The 21,258-nt window shown below is 42.1% G+C and overlaps 1 protein-coding gene across 2 annotated transcripts in view; it reads right to left on the bottom strand.

Moving 5' to 3' along the window:
- The window catches only part of LOC128480772 (uncharacterized), a 54,274-nt gene that overhangs the window by 12,269 nt on the left and 20,747 nt on the right, over window positions 1–21,258 (bottom strand). For both annotated transcript variants that reach the window (XM_053458314.1, XM_053458316.1), the window contains exons 14-18: window positions 21,007–21,126; window positions 11,695–11,789; window positions 11,182–11,287; window positions 7,957–8,079; window positions 5,634–5,729 (exon numbers count right to left, since the gene is read on the bottom strand). In XM_053458314.1, coding sequence (XP_053314289.1) covers window positions 5,634–5,729; window positions 7,957–8,079; window positions 11,182–11,287; window positions 11,695–11,789; window positions 21,007–21,126 — 540 coding nt within the window. The remainder of the gene's footprint in view (window positions 1–5,633; window positions 5,730–7,956; window positions 8,080–11,181; window positions 11,288–11,694; window positions 11,790–21,006; window positions 21,127–21,258) is intronic.

Raw genomic sequence — 21,258 nt, 5'->3', positions numbered from 1 at the left:
GGTCTCCACATGAGTGTGGAGACCAGACCCCCCCCACCCTTCCTCAGTTAACCCCTACCCCCCCTCTTCCTCAATTAACCCCTTCAATGCTGCGATTGTGTATGACCCCCATCGCAGCATTGCAGGGGTTAATATTAGTCCCCACAAGCTTGTGGGGACTAAATATCAGTCAATGCTGTGCTTCAATGGAGCATCAGCATTGAAAGAGTTAAAAAAAATGTAAAAAATAATAATAATAATAATAATAATAATAAAAAAAAATTAAAAAAAAAATTTAAAAAAAATAATAAAATAATAATAATAAAAAAAAAAAATAACAGCACTGACCTGAAAGTCCAGGGTGCTTCCAGGTCAAATGCTGGGCTGGGCTGATCAGATCGCTCCTGGCCAATAGGAGTGATCGGATCATTATGGCAGCCCACGGATGACCCTGCTCTACAAAGAGAGAGGGGTCATCTAGGGTAATTATGAAAAAACACAAATTATTAATAAATGAAATAATCATAATTATTACCTGATCACTTGTCGGTGACATTTTAAGTCGCTGATTATTGATCGGTCTCCCTGATTGATGTCAGCGGCCTAAACCTGTCACTTACAAGTAATCTGATAAAAAAAATATTTAAAAAAATGTAAATGCACATGTTCCAGTTTTGCCCTCATAGCTTCCTCAAAAAATGCATGAACCATGCATGTGAGGTCTTGTTGGAATCAGGGGATCTTGGTGAACAAAATGTGGTGTTTTCTTCCACTGTTGCACTTATGGTGTGCAAGAAATTCAGTGCAACATTGAAATGTATGCGTTAAAAAAGCAGTAAAATAATTTCCCTGTGAAGTTTGGCAGACATCAGTGAAGAAATGGCTAGCTGAAAACTGTCAAAACTACCCTAGTTGAACACCTTGACTTGTCTACTGTTCATAAATATATACTTTTATGGGGTAATTTACAGTGGGGGGCTTCCAAAATGTCCCAAATGGGATATGGGCCCAGGAAACCAATTTCTGAAAATTCCAAATATGAAAACGAAAATGCACATGTTCCAGTTTTGCCCTCATAGCTTCCTCAAAAAATGCATGAACCATGCATGTGAGGCCTTGTTGGAACCGGGGGATGTTGGTGAACACAATTTGGTGTTTTTTTCTGCAGTTGCACATATTCTATACAAAATATAATATAAAATCTAAAGCAACATTGCAACATATGCAAAAAAACCCAAAAAAATATACAAATACCTCAAAATTTGGCAGCAACTGGCGATAAAATCCCTGTTTGAAAAGTGTCAAAATGACCCTAGTTGTACACCTTGACTTATCTACTTTTCATAAACATATAATTTTGGGGGGATAATCAGTATCTGTGACAACTATTGCAGTTATTAGACTACCATGCCAAATTTGCAAAAAATTACATTTCAAAAACACGATGCATGCCTAGCAATATTTGCCCTATACTGGTCAAAATAGATGAAAATCCTGGCCATGTTGGGTGGTTTCCAAATCAGGACAACTTAATGAATATATTTGGGATAATTTTTTCCCATTGGTTCAATGTGTGTACAATTTGTATGTATACAAAACTGTAAAAAAATGCATTTTTTTCATTTTTTCACCACTTTTTCCAGTTTATTTCAAACAAAACAATGTACTACCCAGCTAAATATGGTTTCAAATGAAAGCCCTACTTGTCCTAAAAAAAACAATATATGATTTGTGTGGGTGCACCAATTGATAAGAGAGAAATTACAGTTGAAGAAAGACATGGCAAAAACACAAAAACGGCTCCGGTCCTTTAGCGACACGTTAGTATCAAAATCCCGGTCCTGAAGGGGTTAAAAGAAGAAATAAAACCGCAACAAGAGGACACAAGCATAAACTAGAGGGGCAAAGGTTTAATGGTAACATCAGAAAATATTACTTTACGGAAAGGGTAGTGGACGCATGGAATAGCCTCCCAGTGGAAGTGGTAGATGTTAATACAGTAAAGTCATTTAAGCAAGCATGGGATAGGCATAATGCCAAGCTAGATATAGGATAAGGGCAAGTACTAAAGGAGAGTACTCAGAGGTTGGGCAGACTGGATGGGCCTTCTGGCTCTTATCTGCCGTCACTTTCTATGTTTCTATGTTTCTAAGATCTGTCTCCCTTTCACCTTGGGTCATTGTACCTCAACCATGATGTTCATTTACCCATATTTGTGAATATTAGACTTGTGCATTCGTATTCCGGCAAACATAAAAACGAGCACGAAGGGAGCATTTTCGTTGTTCAGCCCGAATACCGAAGAAACGGACATGGCGGCAGCAAATCGTATATGAAGACACACAACACGAAGAATCTTCGTGTTCGTCTTCGTTTACTAATCTCCCTGGTACCTTCCCCATCTAGCCTACATTATCTACGCAGCATCGCAGGGGTTAACGGGCCGTGCGCGTGAGCCTATTGGTCACCTGCAGGGGCCTCCTCTGGCATCAACAAATTGGATCTTTAACTTTATTGGTCGTTCGTACGGACCTTTAACTCTTGGAGCTAAGTTGCGTCACCAGGATTTTAAAGGTCTGTACGAGTGACTCTATTGGTCGCCGGTAGGAGGCTTGTCTGCCATCAACCAATGGCAGCGGAGCTCCCTGCCGGAGACCAATAGAGTCGCTTGTACAGACCTTTAACTCTTGGAGCGGGGAGACCAATGGTACATGTGGCCGACTCTATTGGTTGCTCCTTATGTCCCTTTAACTCCTGACAGCGAACCTACGGATTTCCGCTCCCGTTAACCCCTGCAATGCTGCGTAGATAACGGGAGTGGAAATCCGTAGGCTCGCCGTCAGGAGTTAAAGACCTTTAACTCTTGTAGAGGGGAGACAGGCCAAGTTTCCCCTCAGGAGTTAATGGGCAGTGCAAGCGACTCTATTGGTCGCCTGCAGGGGCCTCCACTGGCATCAACCAATTGGCTGATGCAAGAGTAGGCCCCTGCAGGAGACCAATAGACTTACTTGCGCGGCCCTTTAACTCCTGATGGAGCAACTTGGCCTGGGGAGACCATTGTCTCCCCGCTCCAAGAGTTAAAGGTCTGTACGAGCGACTCGTTGGTCGCACCAGGATTTTAAAAGTCTGTACGAGCGACTCTATTGGTCGCCGGTAAGGGGCTCGTAGAGGAGCTCACTGCCGGTGACCAATATTCATATATTATATTTAAATATTCATGGAATACGAAGATTTTTCCCCCACGAAGACGAACATGAAGAGTTGGCCGGCACCCAAGTCTTGTGAATATATGTATGTATGTGTGTGTGTGTGATATACTGTACATATACACTATAGAAAACATATCCTTCAATGTAGTTCACTTTATTTTCCTTTTTTCCATTTTTTCTCATTTTTATGGATCTCTCTTGGAGAGGAAACCCCTATTCTTTTTTAAAAAGAATGCAACATTCTTGTAGGTTTTTGTTTATTTTTGAACCTCATTCTTATTACAATGTGGGGTGCACCTGTGATATCACAATCTTGTGTATATTCCTCCCCCTCTGGTCACCTCAGGAGACAATTGGCAGCCTCCTCCTTCACTAGAGAAATGCAGAGAGGTTTAAACAGGAGCAACAACAATTTTTTGAGTGTTGGGAGTCATGATGCATTTTTCCCCACGGGAAGCCAATTTTGTATTTTTATATATTTTATATCTAAATGACAACCATAGAAATGCCTTACATTTTAATTAGAGTATTAAGCTATTCATAGACACCTAGTTTATGGATATGTGTATCACATAACAAGATATATACCGTATTTGCTCGATTATAAGACGACCCTGATTATAAGACGGCCCCCCAAAATCTGATTATTAACTTAGGAAAAAAAGAAAAAGCCTGAATATAAGACGACCCCAAAGGAAAAAAGTTTTACCAGTAAATGTTAATTCATGTAAACTATTTTTTTTAATAAAAGCTATGATTGAGAAAAATATTTTTTTTGTTTTTATTTCTTGTATTTTCCAACCTGTCCCCCAGTTACGCACATCTGCCCCCAGGCTTGCCACTCCAATATGGCACTGTGGCCCATGATATGCCTTTTAACCCTCTATATGCCACTGTGCCCCATGGTATGCCTTTTGACCCCCTATGTGCCACTCTGCCTCCAGAAATGCCTTATACCCCTATATCCCATTCTGGCATTTAGGGGGTTAAAATGCATATTATGGGGCAGAGTGTCATATAGGGAGGTATAAGGCATTTCAGGAGGCAGAGTGGCATTAAGGGAGTTAAAGGGCATTGTATAGAGCACTCTGCCTCCAGAAATGCCTTATACCCCTATATGCCACTCTGGCATTTAGGGGGTTAAAAGGCATATTATGGGGCAGAGTGGCATATAGGGAGGTATAAGGCATTTCAGGAGGCAGAGTGCTCTATTAAATGCCCCCTTAACGCCACTCCAGAAATGCCCTATGCCCCCATTTAACACACACACACACACACACACACTCTCTCTCTCTCTCCCCCCCTCTCTCACCCCCTTCCCTCTCTCTCACCCCCCTTCCCCCTCTCTTACCGGTGCGTCCAGCCGGGGCAGCGGGTTGACGTCGCCTTCCGCTGCAGCCGGAAGGAGGTGGAGTTGGCAGCGGGGGTTTGTATGCGTCCGTTGCGTATACTTTCCCCGGCTGTCAGAGATCAGAGTTCCCCGCACCGGTGCGGGGAACTCTGATCTCTGACAGTCGGGGAAGGTCTATGCGACGGACGCAGACAACCCCCGCTGCTAGCCACACCTCCTTCCGGCTGCAGCGGACGTTGTCTACGCGGATCGCGTAGACGTCAACCCGCTGCACCGGCAACACAGCAGGAAGCACCGGTAAGTGTGTGTATGATGGGGGGGGGGTGAGACAGGAGGATCCAGGTCCCCTGCAGCGGTGCGGGGGATCTGGATCTAAGTCTCCTAATCAGACCTCTATTTGAGGTCTGATTAGAAGACGACCCCGATTAGAAGACGAGGGGTATTTTTCAGAGCATTTGCTCTGAAAAAAACCTCGTCTTATAATCGAGCAAATACGGTATATATATGCCTGGAAACGATCTGTTTTGCTTGGAGTTTGCGGGTAAGGTGTTGTTTCTCTGGTTCTCCGAATCACTGATCCGTATCTCTGTGTCGTGGGGGTGGTATTTAGACACGCCCACTCCCCTTCCCTATACAGGTTTAAGGTATCTAGGGATAGCCACGCCCCGTCTGCATATGTGGCTATCCCCGCCCCCCTCTAAGTCACACCCCTTGGTGTGATGCTATGGTAAAATACACCCCTCCCCTCAAAAAATGATTACACTTTGTTTTATCCCAAAACTCCAAATCAAATTATAAAAGCATCTAAAACTAAATAATATATGTGATTGCAGGGCAGAGATATCTTAGAAGTTTACACCCCATACCATATGGAAAAGAAACAGACTCTTTGTAATTAATAAGCATCTCCAAATGTACAGTATGTCACTCTTTTTGCACCCTCTGCATCACTTGCTTCTGATTGCCCCTAGATGCAGAAGCACTCTGATTAAACAAAGAATGAGCCGCCTTTATATATGGAGAGACATCTTTTTTGACACCTGCTGTTTTCTCAGATAGAAGCCTTAGACACTATTCCTTATCATTTAACTTACCTTATATTTCTGGAGACAGAGTTCAATTTTATCTTTAATCATAGAAAATATTTCCTCCTTTACCGGCGAATCAAAAAAAACATTGAATAAGCGCACCTGTAGTACAAACAAAATAACATTAAACAATTGGGCATAAGCAAAACCAGATTAATTTAGGTACGTAAAAGAGATTTTATATCATTAAATATGAATCAAAGATATGTTACAAATGCATTGAGGGAACTTAATGTAATACCTTAGGAAATGCATAGCACATAATTTCCTTGATCTGTGTGCATATTTTTAAATCCAGTAAAGAATCACGAAGCACCAGTTTGGCTACCTGACAACATTGGATTAGTTCTATTCATAACTGCTAACACATGCATGCTGAACATTTAGATTTGATCTTTGCTGTCATCAAAAATGATTTGTGCTGCAACATTCATTTTTAATTATTTATCAACTTTATAACTGTGGGCACACAATTTGAACTTGCAACCTTGTGCTACCAAGCACTCTGCACCAGGGGCGGGCTGGGCAGGGGGGCAATTGCCCCCCAGGCCGCCCGAAATCTAATCTAAACAGCCACTGGGTGCTGATGCCGCCGGCCGGCGCTACTTTAATACTTTTTTTTTAAAACTGAATATGGCAAGCCGGATCGGCTATTAAATGAAAAAAAAAACAATAGTATTAAAGCAGCGCCGGCCGGCGGCATCAGCACCCAGCGGCCGTATGCCATGGCCGCCAAGTGATGGGAGCAGCGTGAGGGGTGAAAGCTCCGCCCCCTCGCACTCACCTTTCACCCCTCACGCTGCGGCCATCACTATGCGGCCATCAGATTGTTGGAAATCGAATCTAATATGATATGATATGGGCATAAGACATATCTGTGGGCAGAGTGCTCAGCATAGTGATGGGAGCAGCGTGAGGGGCGAAAGGTGAGTGCGAGGGGACGGAGCCACTTCACTTGACTTGCCCCCCAGACCTTAGGCTGCCAGCCCTCCCCTGCTCTGCACCATTGTCTACACTTAGAGACTACGTGGCTGTAGTGATCAGTCTGGATGGCTTCCTTTTCACTTGCGGCCAATCAATTAGGAGCCAGGTATTAAATTCAGTTAGTGAGTCCTCAGGTTTCCCATGTTGCTTGAATCAGGAACTGATAACAGTACTAGACAGAAAAAAAAACAGCAGCACAGATACCCTGCATGACCTGCTTTTAGCATGGCCTGTTTTTTTCCTGGCTCTTGAATTACTCAATAGACAATATAAACAAAAACAAACTAGAAAACCACCAAACTGTAGACTGTAGTAAGCTATAAAATAATCCATGCCACTCTAAATCTACTTCCTGCTGATTGTCCCACCATGTTTATTGCCACCTAATAAAGTCCTTTTGCATACGGATTTTGGTGGAGTTATTTGGATTGTGTTCAGTTTGGCGGTCTCGTTCTCTGCTGCATTGGATCGTTTTCTCTGCACCTTCGTTTTGCATTGATCTTGAATTACCCCCTAGATTGTTTCCCTGGACTTTTTTGATATTTGGTGTTTTGAATTGGACTGACACCTGGTTGACCTATTTTCTGACCTATGTCCCTTGGCCTGGTTATTTAAATTCAAGTGTGGCCAGGGGACAGGTCAAAAATTTTTGAAACAGGACTTTCTTACTTGGACCAGCCCGCTTGGAGGTGGTAATGTGCTGCGGTCAGTTAGCGTGATGTTACGTCACCCTTCAGTTATATTGTGGCCTCTCGCACAGGTTGGGAGAAGCTAGAGAAAATGGCTGCAGTGAAGGTAGGGCTATGATGAAGATGAAGGTACATATTCTAGTGTGTGTGTGTGAGTATATGTTATGTGTGAGGGCATGAGGTGTGATAAGTCATAGTGTAAGGGCGGTGTGATATGTAAGAGAGTGACCTGTGTTAGGTGTATTATGTGTGAGGAATATAATATAATGTATTCTAGCATATGATGTTAGACAGAGGGTGTGTTTACATATGTTGCCGGAAAGGTGATGTACAGAGTTACATGCACGGGGCAAGAGCAGTGAAGAAGTTGTACAGAGTAGGCAATTATTTCCTGTGACTGGGTACAGCTTCTACTCAATCCTGCTATATCTGAAAATTATTGCTGTGTATTTAAAATAATGGATAGCAGAGATTCAGGAGAATATTCTTGCCTGGGGTGCCACTTGGTCTATGATAGTTGTGTCAGTTTCTCCAACCAATGTGAGTTGGTAGACCAGTTTGCATGTATAGTGAATAGTGAATAGACCTCTTTAAGTAATGTTAGCATATAACATTTCTATGTTCCCTGATAGTATGGTTTGGAAGAAAACTCTTACCTTAGCTGTAGGATTTTTGCCATAAAAGTATGGGTTATAAAGTGAAATGGACGTGACTTTATGCTTTTCTTTTTCCCACTTTTCCTTTGCGTGTTCTATGGTTTCTTGTAACATTTTAGTTACCTGTATCAAAATCAGAATATTTTAATACGTTTTATACATTTTATATGCATATTTTATTTAGGTTGATATGTTAACCAATAACCCACTGAAAGTTAAAACTTAACTTTTAATAGATCAAACAATAAACATTTAGCTAAATTATAAAATATCAAGGTGCGTTGGTACTATACTCCAGATAGGATAGTTAAAGCTTTCCCTAACTCTTCAAATAAATGTTGGAGAAAGTGTGGCCAGAAGGGAACCTTATACCATATCTTATGGAATTGCCCTCTTATACAATCATATTGGGTAGAGTGTAAAAGCCTTCTTTCTACGATATTAAACTGCCCTATAAATTGGTCGCCTCAATTGATTTTACTTTTTCTAGGGATACAAACTGTTTCCCCACAATATCGGGAATTATTCTGTATCATTTGCATTATTGCAAAAAACACTCTTGCAAGCAAATGGAAAACTGTGGAGATTCCCTCTATTGATATAGTCATTTCCAAACTAAATACTACATATTCCTACGAAAAAATTCTAGCTAGAGGTTCAGGCGACACAAAAAAATTCTCTATCAGATGGAAACCATGGTATTCTTCATCCTATTGTATAGATATTTGAGGTTCTTTAGTATATTTAAGGATTCCAGACCTACTCTCTATGCTATCTGTAACTACAGTCATCCTCACTGGTATGGCATGTCAACTATTAAAACTATTCACTATACAATACTTGAGCAGATATACACTTTTTTAAAAAAAATTCACTCAGGCATACTGTTCTGTTCCTCTTCCTTTACAGGGAAGTTTTCTTGTTTACGTTTTTTATTACCTTATAACGTTACAATGTAACTGAGATACATGCTTATCAAGATGGTTTGAATTTTCAATGTAATGACAGCTGCGACTGTCTTGGTTTGATCATAACTGACAGCTGTGACTGTCTCCCATGTATTACTATTGGTGTTATTTGTACTTCTTATTTCTTTGAAAATTAATAAAAAACTATTGAAAGTAAAATATCAAGGTGCATTATATGTAATTTTGTTTCGTGGCATATTATGTCGTGACACTTGTGGCGTATACTCTCGAACTTTTACGAATATTTGCCTGAAACTAGCAAGGGAACGGGCAAATATTCGAAGAACACAAAGATTTGTTTCTCCCCGAAGACTAAAACGAAGGTTTGGCCAGCACCCACGTCTACATAATACCACATTCATAGTGCTCTGAAGTATGTGTGCAAATAACACATATTTGTTATGTGGCATATATAAAATTGCATGACTGTAATTTAAATTTTAAAATTCAAGGTGCTCTTCAAAGGACAATAAGTATACCTGAATGTAAGAACCTGTTTAATTATATACAGGATAATTATTTTGTTTAACCTATTAATTGTGGTGGTTGCAAATAGGTTATTTTAACATACACTCACTTTATTAGGTACAAGACGTGTTCAAGACAACTTGCTGAAGTTCAAACCGAGCATCAGAATGGGGAAGAAAGGGGATTTAAGTGACTTTGAACGTTGCATACCTAGGAACTTTCCAAATGAGCTGACCCTGAGACGCTTTTTATATTAACTTTTTAGTAGCACTTCATGAGAATTATATGTAGTGACTCCCCAAATGTGTTAACCAAATACCCATCCTCATGGAGAGTTTGACTTGTTTGACACTTAATTGTGTCACCTAACTTCAAGCAGGGATATTAGCAATTACAAACTGGTGGCAAAAGCTCCAACCGGGACTCTTATGTATGATCACAACAGTGTAGAACTCTGGGTCAAACCCTAGGAGTTCCCAGGTATGACCATTAGTCTCTCCCACAGTGATATAGAGGCTTTTCTTGTTTAGACTTATATGAACCAGATTATTGGACTACTCTGTTAACAGAGCCCTATGCAGGCAGTAATATAGGGTGATTAGGAATTTTAGAGATCACTATATAATTTAGTTATGTTTTTGTTTGATGCATTAAACGTGTACAAACGTTTTTAACGTTTTCTGGGTTCTTAATCTATTAGTGTGTGTGGTGTAGCAGCTAGGGGTACTCTCGTATTATATCGGAGCAAGACTTAAACAGAGAGTTGCACAAATTACTAATGCTTTAAAAATATATGAGGCTTTAATACTGTATTTTGGCCAAATCACATATTTGCCATTCCAAGGCACCCCATAAGAGGGGAGCTCTAATTTACATACAGTGTCACCCTTCCCTTACGTGTTTGAATTTTGGGAGAGTGTTGCTTTGTTTGTCACAGTTGTCAGCAGCAGTTTGCCAGGTATCCAAGGGGTTAATGTGGTGGTTATGATCATTGGTGGTCATAACTGGTTGGAGGTTCCTTGCAGGGAGTGGTGCTTGGAACATCAGGTCTGGGTTGGGGCATCAGGGTATGTGTGTGGCATGGTACCTGGGTAACTTGAAAAGCTAGGTTGGTTTTGGTGAAGGCATTGTCTCGGTAAATGCATCCATTATTACTATGTCAGGTTTTACAGGACAATGACTGTGTTAAATAAAACAGCTGTGCCATTTTGAAACCCATACTTTGTGGTGGTGCTATTTTCTTGGGTAACTGGGCTGAGCCGAGCTCTTGAGCTGAAGCTACATCTTTTTGTGACTCCAGCCTAAATGTCAATGCACCTTTTTTTCTAAAAATAAATTTGTTTTTGCGCCTTAAAAAGATTGTATACTGCTAGGTGTAAATTCGTATAGGGTTAAATTAAATGTGCACCCATTTCCTATTTTCTGGGCAGCAGATATGGAAAATGGCCAAAACAAGAACAAATTACTGAAGTGCTAAAGTCTCATATTTGTTTTTATATTTGGCTATTTTTCATGCCTCAAAGGAGTAACATGCTGGGGTAAGTGGGATATCTATGCAATTGTGTGAGGAATGGACTGAGGAAAAGCATTTCACCACTTAGATAAAATGATGCACCAGAACACAAATGCCAGGAACTCTTACGAGAAGGAAACATGGACACAAAGATGAAAAACAATAACACTCGATGCACTCGAATAGACAGTATATTTTGTATTGTCCCTGCACTTGGGATGTGTCAAAAGTTTAAACTAAACTGGTACAAATACCAAAGTTAAATAAAATACTCACCTCTTTAGTTACCCACATGTTTAGCAAATTGTCTAGTTCTTTCTTGAGGTCAATCAACAAATGTTCGTTTTTACGAGTAAGTTCTGGTTCACGGATTTTTTTTACCCTGCGGATAAAAGAAATTCTAATCTAAGGATCTAATTCTAATTTAAGGATAGACAATTCTTTAACAAAAAAAAAAAACATGTGGAATTTACTGTGTACAGCATTTATACTTTTACCAAAGAAGAATATACAGTGATATAACAGTAAAAAGGGCATAAATGATTATAGTGTATTAAAATCCGATATCCATTTTGGTGCGAGCAAAGAATGTATCCTTTTTTTGTTTCACAACTGAAAATTGCTTAAATATGGGGTTTTAGCCTTCTCTTGGATCAATGATGGGTTTGAACATAATGGACATGTAGTTTTTTCAACCAAAATTATTAGCTATTGAGCAGTTAATTATTCTGGCTTGAGGACTCTTGGTTCATAAATCCATTACTATCATACAGAATATTGACTACTTACTCCTTGTTGCTTAACAAATTTAGTATGCACTTGGCATCTTCTGCAGTCATCCCTTCAGTTATTTCATCTTTAAAGCGAGAAAGTTCAGTATAGACCTAAAATATGAAGAACAAAACATTGCTAAGATTTTTTCAGCAATATAATTTTCTTTTTGGCGAAATAGAAGTCGTAAACACCTATGCTAATATTGAGAACATTTGCAACAATTAAAAATACTCTAACTGATGCTGAAAATGCTATAGGAAAGGTATGCACCCGTCTAGAGCGCAGATCTGCTTGAGGTTTCCCCTCTGCAGATGACTGGACTTTTTGCCTCTGGAGAATAAAGGGTGCGTGATTTCAATGTTCCCTGGCAATGTTCCTGGCAATTGATCCTGAGCCCAGGGATATGATGTCATAACCCCACCTTAGCACTGAAGCTGTGTGCCCTGAGAGGGAGCAGTGAAACTGAGGAGAAGAGAGCACACACTTCCGCCACAGGACCAGGGATGAGATTGGAAGAAAGGGGGGGATAGGTAGTATAGAATAGGTATTAAAAAAAAACAAAAAGATATAAAGATATAGGGCAGAGGAGGAACGAGAAAGCTGAGAAATAATGAGAAGGGGAGAGATAATGAGAAAAGGTAGGGATAATGAGAAAGAAGAGAGATAAAAGAAAAAGGGGAGAGGTAGGGAGAAAAGGGAGAGAGAAAAAGTGAGAGATGAGATAGAGAAATTGGAGAGAGAACGAAAAAGGGGAGGATCAAAGTGTTATCTAAGGAGATAAAGAGAAAGAAGAGAGACAATGTGTTAGGGCAAGTATGTCTAAGGGTAAACATGTGTGGATGCAGGGGCCAGTGTAAGCCTGATGATTGTGTAAGGGTAGAGTGTATGTGTGTACGGGGCATTCCAAGGATGCAACCTGGGTATTGGAGAAAGTCCGTGGATGCAACTTGCTTGATGGGACAAGTCCTGTGTATTAGGGCAAGTTCTATGTTTACATGGATGCCAGGGCTGATTTTGGGGTGTGTGACCTGTGATCTATGAAATTGAGGGTTTTCATACATTATTTATTTGATTTATTCAATGCTGAGTTTGCTTGTGATTTTTCAGTTGGTCTATACTTGCAATGCTGGGTTTGTGTGTTATTCAGTTACTCTATACCAACATATGCTATATTTGTATTATTATTATTATTATCTTTTATTTATATAGTGCCAACAATCTACACAGCACTTAATACAATACAAATATTCAAGGGGTATGAGAAGACGAGAATTGACAGACTAAGACAAGCCGCTACATTAGGTGGAGAGAGCCCTGCTCGCAAGCTTACAATCTTGAGGGAATGGGGTGACAAACATAAGGCACAGAGAAAGGGTGAGAGGTAGTGTGGTGGATGTATCAATGACAAGGAAGTTCTAGCAGCTAAGATGGTATGTGAGTTTTGAGATGTTTCTTGAATGTTGGGAGGGTGAATGTTGAAGGTTCGGTGGAAGTAGATTTCAGAGATATGGGGCAGCCAGAGTGAAATCTTGTAGACGGGAAAAGGAAGAGGTGATAAGTGAGGAGGAGAGCCTTAGCCCATGAGAAGAACGTAAGGATCGAGTAGGAGAGTATTTGCTTATGAGGGCAGAAATGTATGGAGGAGCAATTGGGAGCCAGTGGAGGATTTCACAGAGTGGGGAAGCAGAAGAGGAGTGGCGTGCAAGGAAGAAAAGCCTAGCAGCAGCATTTATGACAGACTGCAGAGGAGAGCCATGTCCCGATGAAAGTCCACAAGTTGGACTGAAACGTTGATATTTTAGTGTCTTGCAATAAAAGCTAAGTAATATTGAAGACTGTGTGAGACATTTGATTATTGTTATTTTGCTAACAGCAAAGCACCAGGCACCATTTTTAAACTAGGGAAACTACCGTATATTATTATTAAATATTAGCTACCTATTCAAAAACACATTTACAAACATTTCATCCCTAATCAGACAATGTCAACTACACAAGTATACAAATTTCTGAATCTCATTTCTTCTGTGACATAGATACTTCAGCTTTATCTCCCTTCAGGACCAATTTCTCTTGCAAAAATATGCAATTAGGACTAGACCGGGACACTTATTATTATATATTTCTATAATGGTATTACCGTATTTGCTCGATTATAAGACGAGGTTTTTTACAGAGCAAATGCTCTGAAAAATACCCCTTGTCTTATAATCGGGGTCGTCTTATAATCAGACCTCAAATAGGTCTGACCAGGGCCGGCCTTTGGGGTGTGCGACCTGTGCGACTGCACAGGGCGCCACACTCCAGGGGGCGCCGCCGCGGGGTCCGCCACCGCCGCCGCGCGGTCCGACGCCGGCAGTAGCGTACCTAGCGGGGGGGGGCGGTCAGCACTGGGTGCCGCTCATCAGGGGGGCACCCGGCACCCCTCCAGAGACGGACAGTAATGTCCGCCGCTGGAGGAGCAGGCTCGCAAGGGAGTGGTATCGGAGGTCTTTAACAGACCTCCGGCTCCCTTGAGTGATTTTAAGACAGTTCAAGGATCTCCCTTGAACCCGGCTTAAAATCACTCAAGGGAGCCGGAGGTCTGTTAAAGACCTCCGATACCGCTCCCTTGTGATCCGCGCGGCAACAGCTGCTGTGCGCCGGGGTGCGCCGGGGTTTGTTGTCAGATCCCGGCGCACAACACTGAAGCCGCGCCCACCACTGTCCGTGCCCTCTGACCCGGAAGAAGATAGAAGAACTGAAGAAGAGGAGCGAAGAGGAGGAAAAGGAGCTGTAAGGAGAAAAGAGGAAAGGTAGGAAAGCATTCAGTGAGAGTGAGAGTGGATTGGTATATGTGTGGATTAGTGTATGTGTGGATTGGTATATGTGTGGATTGGTATATGTGTGGATTGGTATATGTGTGGATTGGTATATGTGTGGATTGGTATGTGTGTGGATTGGTATGTGTATGTGGATTGGTATATGTGTGGATTAGTGTATGTGTGGATTGGTATATGTGTGGATTAGTGTGTGTGTGGATTGGTGTGTGTGGATTGGTATGTGTGTGGATTGGTATATGTGTGGATTGGTATATGTGTGGATTGGTATATGTGTGGATTAGTATGTGTGTGGATTGGTATATATGTGTGGATTAGTGGATTGGTGGATTGGTGTATACGTGTGGATTGGTATACGTGTGGATTGGTATATGTGTGGATTGGTATACGTGTGGATTAGTATATGTGTGGATTGGTAAATGTGTGAGAGTGATGGGTGTTATGCTGTACCATTTCCAATGTCTTTTTCATGATCTAATTATACGGTAGTTACGGCATATAGGGGTATAAGGCATATCATGGGGCAGAGGGGCATATAGGGGGTTAAAAGGCATATAATGGGGCACAGTGGCAAATATGGGGTTATAAGGCATTTCTGGGGGCAGAGTGGCAAGCCTGGGGGCAGATGTGCATAACTGGGGGGGCAGGTTGGCAAATGGAAATCAAAACAGAAAATATTTTTTCTCAATCATAGCTTTCATTAAATATGAAAAAATAGTTTCTATGAATTAATATTTACTAGTGAAACTTTTTTCTTAAAGGGTCGTCTTATATTCAGACTTTTTCTTTTTTTCCTAAATTAATATTCAGGTTTTGGGGGGTCATCTTATAATCAGGGTCATCTTATAATCGAGCAAATACGGTAGTATATGTCACCATATTTATGTTTTGGTAGGAGTGCAGGGCTATTTGTTATATATATATATATGTGTGTGTGTGTGTGTACTCGTGACTCCAGCTCCTCCATTTTGTAATGGAGAAGGACTGGAGACTTGGGCGCCATCAATGTGTGTGTGTGGGGGGGGCATGTGTATGTTGTGCTCACATGACTCTGCCCCCAACGGTAGGGCAAAATTAGAGTTTACCTAAGATGGCAAAAACTTTGCACCAGCCCTGCATTGAAGCTCATGCCCGGACTGGCCATCGGGCACACCGGGCAATTGCACGGTGGGCCGGATTAACGCAGGGGCTGATGGAGCTGCAGCTCCAGGCCCCTACCTTAAAATAGGCCCACTCTGGACCGGTGTGAAACCCTCCAGATGCGGGTGTCAGTGTGGCAGGGCCTCTCGTGGTGTGTGTGTTTGGGTGTCGGTGTGGCAGAGCCTGTCCTGGTGTGTGTGTGTGGGTGTCAGTGTAGCAGAGCCTGTCCTGGTGTGTGTATGTATGGGTGCTGGTGTGACAGAGCCTGTCCTGGTGTGTGTGTGTATGGGTGTTGGTGTGACAGAGCCTGTCCTGGTGTGTGTGTGTGTGTATGAGTGTCGGCATGGCAGGGCCTGTCCTGGTGTGTGTGTGTGTGTTGGTGTGACAGAGCCAGTCCTGGTGTGTGTGTGTCTGAGTGTCGGTATGGCAGAGCCTGTCCTGGTGTGTGTGTTTGGGTGTCGGTGTGGCAAAGCCTGTCCTGGTGTGTGTCTGTGTGGAAAAGCCTGTCCTGGTGTTTGGTTATCGGTTTCCTGGCACTTAATTTACAGTGATTTTAAGACAGTTCAAGGATCTCCCTTGAACCCGGCTTAAAATCACTCAAGGGAGCCGGAGGTCTGTTAAAGACCTCCGATACCGCTCCCTTGTGATCCGCGCGGCAACAGCTGCTGTGCGCCGGGGTTTGTTGTCAGATCCCGGCGCACAACACTGAAGCCGCGCCCACCACTGTCCGTGCCCTCTGACCCGGAAGAAGATAGAAGAACTGAAGAAGAGGAGCGAAGAGGAGGAAAAGGAGCTGTAAGGAGAAAAGAGGAAAGGTAGGAAAGCATTCAGTGAGAGTGAGAGTGGATTGGTATATGTGTGGATTAGTGTATGTGTGTGTGTTTGGGTGTCGGTGTGGCAAAGCCTGTCCTGGTGTGTGTGTCTGTGTGGAAAAGCCTGTCCTGGTGTTTGGTTATCGGTTTCCTGGCACTTAATTTACAGTAGGATCTATTTCATTTTTACTTATCCAGAGATAAAATGCCCTTCTTAATTTGTAGTGACTTCAGGGGACAAAACATTCAAGGACCTGAAATCATTTAGTGGAAAAGATAAGGTATTGTGTTATTTACTCTATAATATTTATTTCAAGTCGCACTAAATTGTGGCTTCAGGCTTCCCATGTTGAATGACCAAGTATTATGTATGTATATGTATGTTTTTTCAGTAATATAATTTAATGGTGGAAATTATTAATGCCCCCCAGTTTTGACTGTGGTATTTTATATGCCCCCCATTATATTGTTTCTAGAGTCGCCACTGCGCATTACAGTCCTGGGAGGCTGGTCATGGGGCTGCATACTTACCTGACGTCACATTGCTCCGCCTAGAGGATTGGCTGAGCGCAACGTGACAGGCTCAGTTGGGCTGGTCTAAGTTTCCTCTTGCTGGGCCAAAACTGGATTTTTTTAGAGCTCTGCTGGCCCAAATGAGCGCTCAGTTGCGCTCAGTTGGGCCAGCCACACTGTATACTTGGTCTGCATAAACAAACAAAAGTGATTTAGCTCCGAGATGGCAGAGAAAGGAGCAGTGAGACTGCCGGGACATGATCTATACACCAAAACGGCCTTATTAAGTTAAAGTTGTTTTGGTGCTTAGAGTACCCTTTTAAGTAAACAAGGCTTAGTTTCTTTGTTTTTTACAAAGTTGCTACCTCTTTCTAAGTACCAACTAAATGGTCAAAGATTAGTTACTGTTTTGAATCTTTCAATAAAGATATAGCACTTTATAAATTGCATGACTTTATGATTCATTTATTATATATTTATGTAATGCTAATTGATTACAGTGACAAAAGCATGCTGAAATATAACTAATAGACAACAAGAAATTGTATATTAAATTTGTCAGAATTTGGTTTAAGAAAAAAAAAAAAAAAAAAGGTCTGCCCAGTCTTAAATGCTCAGGCCTATTTTTTGTCCCAGTCCGGGCCTGTTGAAGCTTGTAGGTAAATGTATTCTTTTTTGCAGAGCCATCTACTAATGTGCAGAATGGCACACATATACGTAAATATGGTGATAAATGTGCCCCAGCAGAATAATTGTCAAGAGGGCAAAATCTGCATTCTGGTGGTAGCAGTAGATATGTTAACATCAACAGCCACCATCAAAAACAAATATTAGCTACCTATTCAAAAACACATTTACAAACATTTCATCCCTAATCAGACAATGTCAACTACACAAGTATACAAATTTCTGAATCTCATTTCTTCTGTGACATAGATACTTCAGCTTTATCTCCCTTCAGGACCAATTTCTCTTGCAAAAATATGCAATTAGGACTAGACCGGGACACTTATTATTATATATTTCTATAATGGTATTACCGTATTTGCTCGATTATAAGACGAGGTTTTTTACAGAGCAAATGCTCTGAAAAATACCCCTTGTCTTATAATCGGGGTCGTCTTATAATCAGACCTCAAATAGGTCTGACCAGGGCCGGCCTTTGGGGTGTGCGACCTGTGCGACTGCACAGGGCGCCACACTCCAGGGGGCGCCGCCGCGGGGTCCGCCACCGCCGCCGCGCGGTCCGACGCCGGCAGTAGCGTACCTAGCGGGGGGGGGCGGTCAGCACTGGGTGCCGCTCATCAGGGGGGCACCCGGCACCCCTCCAGAGACGGACAGTAATGTCCGCCGCTGGAGGAGCAGGCTCGCAAGGGAGTGGTATCGGAGGTCTTTAACAGACCTCCGGCTCCCTTGAGTGATTTTAAGACAGTTCAAGGATCTCCCTTGAACCCGGCTTAAAATCACTCAAGGGAGCCGGAGGTCTGTTAAAGACCTCCGATACCGCTCCCTTGTGATCCGCGCGGCAACAGCTGCTGTGCGCCGGGGTTTGTTGTCAGATCCCGGCGCACAACACTGAAGCCGCGCCCACCACTGTCCGTGCCCTCTGACCCGGAAGAAGATAGAAGAACTGAAGAAGAGGAGCGAAGAGGAGGAAAAGGAGCTGTAAGGAGAAAAGAGGAAAGGTAGGAAAGCATTCAGTGAGAGTGAGAGTGGATTGGTATATGTGTGGATTAGTGTATGTGTGGATTGGTATATGTGTGGATTGGTATATGTGTGGATTGGTATATGTGTGGATTGGTATATGTGTGGATTGGTATGTGTGTGGATTGGTATGTGTATGTGGATTGGTATATGTGTGGATTAGTGTATGTGTGGATTGGTATATGTGTGGATTAGTGTGTGTGTGGATTGGTGTGTGTGGATTGGTATGTGTGTGGATTGGTATATGTGTGGATTGGTATATGTGTGGATTGGTATATGTGTGGATTAGTATGTGTGTGGATTGGTATATATGTGTGGATTAGTGGATTGGTGGATTGGTGTATACGTGTGGATTGGTATACGTGTGGATTGGTATATGTGTGGATTGGTATACGTGTGGATTAGTATATGTGTGGATTGGTAAATGTGTGAGAGTGATGGGTGTTATGCTGTACCATTTCCAATGTCTTTTTCATGATCTAATTATGCTCTAAAAGTACATCATAACTCCCATCACTCTATACTGTTCCATACAGTGGCAGAGCTGGGAGGCAGAGGCCTTGCACCCCCACCGCAGGACTCCTGAAAGGTAAGTGAACTTCAAAGAGGGAAAGGGTAGATAGTTAGGAGGGGTAGATAGGGAGAAGGGAGTGAGACAGGGGAAAGGGGGTAGATAGGGAGAAGGGCGTGAGAAGGGGTAGATAGGGCAATCATACTCCTATCATGTCAAGTCTGCGAGTACATCCTGGAATCTGGGTATGCCTGGGCATGATAGGAATGTGATTGCTGTTAATCATATATATATATATATATATATATATATATATATATATATATATATATATTATTGTTATTTAATTGTTTTGTCCTATTTTGGTGTGTTACTTACTTTAAATAAAAGTGTTAGATTTTTTTATGGTGTGGGGGGGTCATATTCGGTTTTGGCCAGGTAAATGCTGCACTTTCGGTTTCAGTCCAGAATTCGTTTCGGTGCATCCCTACTACTAAGCTAGACAATGAAGTGGTAGGCCTACACCACATCAATGTTTTGCGTAGTCTATAGTGATATGGGGTTTTGTTACAAGTTTTTATTCCTTTCTTTTTTTGGGATGGGGGGGTGCCAGAGGAGTAGTCCGCACAGGGCGCCAGAACACCTAAGGCCGGCTCTGGGTCTGACTATGAAAATAAGATCCAGATCCCCCACAGCGCTGCAGGGGACCTGGATCCTCCTGTCCCCCCCCCCAACTTACCGGTGCTTCTGACTCCCGGTGTGTAGCCGGGGCAGCGTGTAGACATCTACACGATTCGCGTAGACAACTTCCGCTGCAGCTGGAAGGAGGTGCGGTTAGTAGCGGGGGGGGTTCTCTCTGACAGCCAGGAATGGTCTGCGTGATGGCTGCAGCGGAAGTTGTCTACGCGAATTGCGTAGACGTCTACACGCTGCTCGGACAACACACCGGGAGTCAGAAGAACCGGTAAGTTTTTTTTGGGGGGGGGGTGTTAAATGGGGGGCATAATACATATCTGTGGGCAGAGTGCTCTATGATATGCCTTTTAAACCCCTTAATGCCACTCTGCCTCCAGAAATGCCTTATACCTCCCTATATGCCACTCTGCCCCATAATATGCCTTTTAACCCCCTAAATGCCAGAGTGGCATATAGGGGTAAAAGGCATTTCTGGAGGCAGAGTGGCACATAGGGGGTTCAAAAGGCATATCATGGAGCACAGTGGAATATAGGGGGTTTAAGGCATTTATGGGGCAGAGTGACAAGCCTGGGTGCAGATGTGCATAACTGGGGGGCAGGTTGGAAAATAAAAGGAATTAAAAACAAAATATTTTTCTCAATGATAGCTTACATGAATTAACATTTACTGGTAAAACTTTTTCCCTATAGGGTCATCTTATATTCAGGCTTTTTTTCCCCTAAATTAATATTCAGATTTTGGGGGGTCGTTTTATAATCGAGCAAACACGGTATATTCTTTATCTCTCTTGACCTTGTGAATACAGGCCAATTATAGCAAATGGCCCTTTAGGCGATCATCTAATCTATGGCAGACGTAACCAGTGCTTACAATATGACTTCTACTACCTTATAGATACAAACCCTGTAGGTGAGAAGTGCTTGTTTTCTCAAGTAAAATCATACATTCTGTTAGTAACTCTGTGAAAATGGAAATCACTGGGTCCTACCTTCTAGTTTTGGGTTCTCTGCCGCTATATTCCAACGGAGCTTCTCTATGTATTTAGCTACTTGACCCCAGCAATGCTCAAATATACACTAATGTCAATGAGATTAATCTGCAATTCGCTTTACTATTAGCTATTTTCCTTACGTCATCATAGGTAGACCTGTGTTTTGATGCAACATATTCATTACTGAGATTGATGAGATTGAGAATTCCAGTACGGCGTAAAAAAATATCGTGTTTGGTGAGCACTTCATGTTCTGGTCCCTAATAAAGAAAATAAGTAAATATTTTTTTAAAAAAATGAGTACAAAGGTTTGTGGTAAAACATTTTTTACTGTACACAAATGATTGATTTTTAAAGTAAGATATTATATATCCAGTTATAAATACATTCGA

This window comes from Spea bombifrons, chromosome 1 (genome assembly GCF_027358695.1).
Source record: "Spea bombifrons isolate aSpeBom1 chromosome 1, aSpeBom1.2.pri, whole genome shotgun sequence".
In the NCBI taxonomy this organism is placed as follows: Eukaryota; Metazoa; Chordata; class Amphibia; order Anura; family Pelobatidae; genus Spea; species Spea bombifrons.
The sequence above is the reverse complement of the archived record's forward strand: the minus strand, read 5'-3'. Positions and strand labels throughout refer to the sequence as shown.